Genomic DNA, 6,343 nt, shown 5'->3' on the forward strand with positions numbered 1-6,343 from the left:
GTATTTTAAGCATCATTTAGTTACCTTGGAATCTCACTGCCTAGCATAGAGATCAACTGTTACCTGTAAAAAATGCTAACCTGGAATGTGGTAGTGGGTGTAACTTACCCTCTTTGCAGAGTGTGGGAGCACAATCTGCTTAATTCTTTTAAATTCTTCCTACAGATATAAATGAGTTCCCTGCCCCCAAAATCAGGGCAGCACATATGGTGTGCCACAATGTAATTTACCCTCGGTCATTCTCTCATGAAGGCTCATACTTCAAAACACAACCCAGAATCCAGTAAACCAATCTTTCCACAGCAATAGAACTACTATTCAAATGCTTTTTAGAACACCAAAAGGACTTTTATTTCATTATTTTTCTAAATTTCATTTCCAATTATACATTTGCTGAAAGGTAGAATATCAAAAGCAATTTTCAGACACAGCAACTCCATCAAAGACACATAATCTGAGATTTTACTGATTGAGTGAATTATAGTCCTCTCAGGGTTTCCTGGTCAAGGAGGACAAAACTAAGATAATAAAGAGGAAAAGTGAAGAATATTATCCCATACGAAATTTCTTGAACTCAATAAATATTCATTCATGGGTGCAGTGTCCATTTTTAAAAAGGAAACTCTAAAATTCCTATAAACACAAGACAATATTGGTATTTTTAGATGAGTAGACATTCATATATTTGTGTGAAAATCTGTGCAAGTGAATAATATGGAAAATGTTATTTGTTACTACAGCCAATGAAAATATATTTTCATTTCATGTAAGTTAAACATTTCCATCTCCCATTTTATAGTCTGCAAAAAAGCCATGTGTCTAGTTTATGAAACAAACTATGCTACAGGCAGTAGTAACTGAAAAGGAGCTTAACAGTCTTAACTGTACACCCCTGGGATGAATAATGCACTTTGCATAATCATGTGCAATGCTGGATGAGGATTCAAGATCTTTTATAACTACAAGGGTTTGCAAGCTTCTACTTGATACAGTATGCCCAAATCTAGTCAATTCAGCCAAATTGTCAAACAATGATAAAGGTGGGTAATTTACAAAATGGCAAACAACCCATCTGACTAAATTGACCATGTTTTGTTCATAAAGGACACAATCATTGTAGGTGCCCTATAAAGAAATCATTTGTAAGTGGCCATTTGTTTCAGTTAATTTTTCCCCCTAAGGCTCTTAGAAGTTGGCTTAATTGCTTCTAAAGCCCTAAGAAAATGCAGCTGCATTAAAAAAAAGACCAGTGCATTAACAACATAAAAACAAATGCCATGCTCTATGCACATTGCTCCATAGGAGAAATGTCACAAAAAGCTAACAAAGAAACGGGGATCCAGCAGTAATATAAGATTTTCTAATTTTATCCTAAGATTTTATCTTACTCCAGTGACAGATATAATGATTAAAATTCCCTTTTTTTCCTACAGTACATGTGAACTTTTGAATAGTATATTTTCAAGAGTTATTACCCAGAGTGAAGGTCTACACAGTGTACTTCAGCTCAATCCATCTATTGTCTGATGAGCTGGACACAGAGCTTCATGCAGGGAGTGAATCCATCTTATAAAGACAGAAAGTATCAAATGCAGAAAGCTCTGCAGACAGGGGTATGGATCTTCTTTGGCTTCTTAAAATACTCCACATACACATTTTATTCTATGCAGTTGACCCTTCGGGCCTGCTTCTACATTTGTTTTCATATTTTAAGTGTATTGGGGAGTCCTCAAAGTGAATCCAAAATAAGTAAGTTTTGTTAAAACTTGAAAAAGGAAGCACACTTAAATTATTTCAGATATTATATTAGTTGAGGTGTCAGGTCAGTGACAAATTTCCAAGGTTAAAAGGCTTCCCAGCTTCCTGATTATTTAGTAAGCCTGAGGTAAATTATAAAGAAAATAGGCTCAATTTCAGCCTTTGTAAGCTTTTCTAAACTTCTTGCATGTCATTTTCTAATAATCATTATTCCTACCCAAACTTAAATCGGAAGGTAAAAGAAATAAGAAACAAGTCTCTCTCTCACTCTTTCTCTCTTTGTCTTTCTTACTCTAATATAGTTTTTAGGGGGTCTCACTGCACTTTGATGATTTCTGGACAAGAAAACTAGTTCTCTTAGTTATGTTATATGTCCACACACAAAGGAATCACAGATGGGAAGGAAAGTGCAAATGACTATCAGAAAAATGTCTCATGCATTTTAAGGTATTTTTTACAAGTCAAAATATACATCCTCCTATTGCCCCCATTCCTTAATTGTATAAGAGCCATTTCTATTTCAGCAGTCTCCTTTATATCTCACTGAATTGGTTAAAGAATTAAAATACTTTTCTTGTTAAGGAACAGTAGGTACCTAATGCTAATAGGTTTATCTGATTGCATTAATTAGACATATAGCAGCAGTTTGGGCTGAGTCACCCTTCATACCTTCCATTCATGGGGATTTAAATGTGTAAAACGATAGAGACATGAAATTAGGAGGGAAAATAAAGCAATCTGCAGACTTTGGCACTAACACACATAATGTTTTGTTTGAGTTGTTAGAATTATAGTTTGACGATTGCTAAACAGAAAATTAAAAAATTAGAAATCTGCAGAAAACAATCATAGGTGTTGATTCTCAGTATAACATTCACAATCTCCCACTCCCACCCACCTACCCCCATATATTTTCAATTATAATAAAAATAGAAATCTTAGCATCAGAATTTTGCTGTTAACTCTTCAACGTTTCTCTGAGTCATCCAAGCCACATTTAGGGTTTGAAGCACCAAATCCACAAGTTTCTCCAACCAAGTTTAAATAAACAAAAACTGAAGATTGAAGGATGCCAAAGTAACTGTTCTAAAATTAAGCTGTAACACAAAGTTCTCCCCAAGACACAGGTTATTAAACGTCTAGTTCAAGTACTGCCAGGCTGTATGTAGATCTCTCTCAACAGGCTTCAGACAACAACTACAAGTACCACGGGCTTTAGAGGGCCTCATCCATGATACCAAAGTGGGACAGGGATTCCCCCATCCATCATCAATTTTTAAAAGTCGCAACCCCATTTGTGATTGGCTGCTGCAGGATCTGTGCTGAGCCCAGGGCTTCGGGAGAGGAGGTGAACCTTCTCCTCAGCAGAGAAGCTCTAGATTTAGTTTGAACAGTTCTGCTTCCAGAGCTCTCTCTCTCTCTCAGGGTTGTCCAGGCTTCTCGGGATCCATTGCCCTTGCCCAGGAGAGAGAGCCTTGCTTCGACCCAGTAACAGTGAAAGAAGATTCGACCTACCTGTGGAAAGACCCAACTTGGTCCCCAAAGGTCGCTTAGGCGACCCCACTGGAATTGGCAAGTCAACTTGTGCACTTAAAGCGTATTAGTTTATGGAATGCTTGTTTGAAGTCTTCATTGGACATGGTATAAATGATGGGGTTGATGAGGGAATTAAGATAGCCTAGCCAATTGAAGAAGTCAAAAATGGCCATGTGGAACCAGCAGGCATCTTTGCAGATAGGCATCACAAGGGAGATGATAAAGAAGGGCAGCCAACACACAATAAATGCTCCTAAAATGATCCCCAGGGTCTTGGTGGCTTTGCGCTCCCTAGCGGCCATGAGTTTCTTCTTTTCCAGCAGTGCATCGGAGACTCGCACTCTGACTTGGTTCACATACACAGGAGACCCGGACTCGCTGGGCACATCGGGGGCCCGCGAGTTAATGGAGGTGACCGAGGACGTGGACCCAGGAGAGTCGGTTATCAGCTGGGCTCGGGTCAAGCGCTTGCCGGTCCTGTTGGGTGTCTGTTTCAAAATCCGGGAGCGGGCTTCCACGTAGATGCGGCTGTAGAGGGCGATGAGGAGTAGGGTGGGCAAGTAGAACGCGCCCACTGTGGAGTAGACTGTATAGAGGACGTGGTCTGTGTTCACCAAGCAGTCCCCGGCTTTGACCTGACGCCAGAAGAAGGGCGGCAGAGAGATACAGATGGAGAAGACCCAGACAAGTGCGATCATGACCGCCGCCCTTTTGGGAGTCCTTTTAGCTGAGTATTCCACAGCATCCGTGATGGCCCAGTAGCGGTCTAGGGCGATGACACAGAGATGCATGATGGAAGCAGTGCAACAGGTTATGTCCGAAGACAGCCATAAGTCGCAGACCACTTGGCCCAGTGTCCACCGGCCAGTGACCGTGTACACCGTGCTGATGGGCATCACCAGGATGGACACGAGCAGGTCGGTGACTGCCAGAGAGGCGATCAGATAGTTGGCTGGGGTGTGCAGTTTCCGGGTCCGATACACGGTGGCGATCACAAAGGCGTTGGAGAGTGTGGTGGCCAAGGTGATGAGCGCCAGCAGCACAACCAGCAGTACTTTCCAGGGCAGTCCAATGGAGTCCTGGTAAATGTAGTTCCCGGCGCTGCAGTTGTGGGAGGGAGCAGTAGACAGGTTGGCTTGAGGTACCCCGATCTGGGAGCCAGCGGAGAGCGGTGGGGGGCATTGAGCACCCGTTTCCTCCATGGCTCACCTCGCCCCAGCTCTGGGGCGCAGTGCTTGAGCATGCAGCGGACGCGGGAGAGAGCAGAGGACGGAAGGACCATGGAGACCTCAGGCTTGTCTCCTTTGGCTTGTCAGTTCCGTGGGCTTCTCATTAACTCCTCCGCCCAGGTTCCCAGCTGGAACTAGAGGTCACAGACACGGCAGCCCAAGCATGCGGGCGCGTCCCCTGCACTTCTAGTGCGCCTGGCGCTGCCGCCGCGTGTCTGATTGCTCCTTTCCACGCCCCGTCCTAGCTCTGGGTTTTTAAATGACTGGCCCACTCAGCCTAGTTCCGCTCTGGCTCTCTGTTGGGATTGAGTGGAGAAGGGGGAAGTATTGCTTGAGGATGGGGCTCGGGGGTCAAGTGGGATATCTTACCCCAGTTGTCAGGAGTGAGCCTCTCCTAACCTGGGCGCTCCTGGATCTGCAGATTCCTCCCGCCAGAGTTTCCTAGCTGTCGAGACCAAAGCTTGAAGGCCAGCGAGGAGTCCTGGTTTTGCATTCCCGCCCCCCTCCCCGAGTCGGGGCACTTTCCTGCGGCGGTTGCGGCCCCCAGACTTGGGTGGGGTGAAGTCTAGGAGTCGCGCAGTGCCGCGCCTTGCGATGGAGCTCTGCGCACCCTGTCTTTTCACACGCTGGCCACTCCGCCAAGCTGCCCCGCGGAGACAGAACCTCAAGAGGGGAGACTCGTGGACTGGAGCTGCGGCTGCTGCCACCGCGCCGCCGCTGCCACCACCACCACCTTGGTTCCACTGGCACCGCTGGGAGTCATGCCGCTAGCCACACGGGTCTGGGGGAAAGGGCGCGGCACACCGCGCAGGGGCAGGTGTCTTGGGGAGCTGGAGGGACTCCGGCGTGCGCCACCCTAGAAGGAGGGTGTAAGAGGCAAAGGAGATGGGCTGCTTTTATAGAGTCCGGTTCCTGTCAGCCTGAGCAACTCGTGCCGCACGGTGAGTGCGGACTGCGCCCCATCACCTTCCCTTTTTTCTCTCCCCCTCCCTCTTTTCCTCTCACCCCGTTTCAAGAGAGGAAGCTCCCGCCGGGTCCTACCGCCTTCTCTCTGTTTCTGAGCCCCTAATCCTTTTCCCGACCCTGTTATCCAGAAGTCACAGTTCTGGCCAGGAATAGGGTGAAGGCGTCCTGTTCTAGTCTCTGCGGGTTTTGAAGCTGGTAAAGCGCTCTGCCAGTCAGACCCACGCCCTTAGACGCGGTTACAGACCTAGTCTCACGTCCCTGCCTAAGCTTCCTCCTCCTACCCCCTCCCCCATCCCCAGAGGCCTAGGCTAGGTGGAGCAAGCTCACACTCTTGAGCTCTTCGCTCAGGAATCAAATCCTACCCCGAAGGCCACACCCAGGTTAGAAGGAGACGCCAGCGATATCGCCTTAGAAGGAAACGGCCAATATGTGTATTTTACACTTCAGGCTTGGGGCTTCAAGTCATCCTTAACTTTTGCTACATTAAAACAGTTTTCCTATCTAGGTTTCGAAATTCGTGCTTGTCATTCAATCTCTGTCCTTTAACTTTGTGAGTCAAGGGAGGAGAGGGAAGGGAGAAGCTATCTGGAAAATGCAAAAGTATCACAAACAGAAACCAACTGCATGTGAAATTAAACCTTCTGCTACACCCTCCTGCTCAAGCCGCTTAGCAGTTCAGTGCTCTGTAAAACAGTTCCCTGTGAGCATGTTCTTTCCAACAGCTGGCCAAGAAAGGAGGTCATCAAAATTCAAGAAAAAAAGAGGGAAGGCACTGGAGCCGTTTATTGATACTGAAGACACTATCAGTGTCATCAATATGCCTCCTTGCCCTCATCAAACACGTCGGCGCTGTG

At 46.0% G+C, this 6,343-nt stretch overlaps 1 protein-coding gene across 1 annotated transcript; it reads right to left on the minus strand.

Annotated features, from left to right (window-relative positions):
• Positions 1-340: 340 nt before the first annotated feature.
• Positions 341-5,823, minus strand: Htr1b (5-hydroxytryptamine receptor 1B). Its single transcript, XM_020153261.2, has one exon. It carries the CDS (start codon positions 4,494-4,496, stop codon positions 3,336-3,338), a length of 1,161 nt encoding a protein of 386 aa, XP_020008850.1. The 5' UTR covers positions 4,497-5,823; the 3' UTR covers positions 341-3,335.
• Positions 5,824-6,343: the final 520 nt, after the last annotated feature.

The sequence above is a fragment of the Castor canadensis genome, chromosome 1 (assembly GCF_047511655.1).
Source record: "Castor canadensis chromosome 1, mCasCan1.hap1v2, whole genome shotgun sequence".
NCBI classification, from domain to species: domain Eukaryota; kingdom Metazoa; phylum Chordata; class Mammalia; order Rodentia; family Castoridae; genus Castor; species Castor canadensis.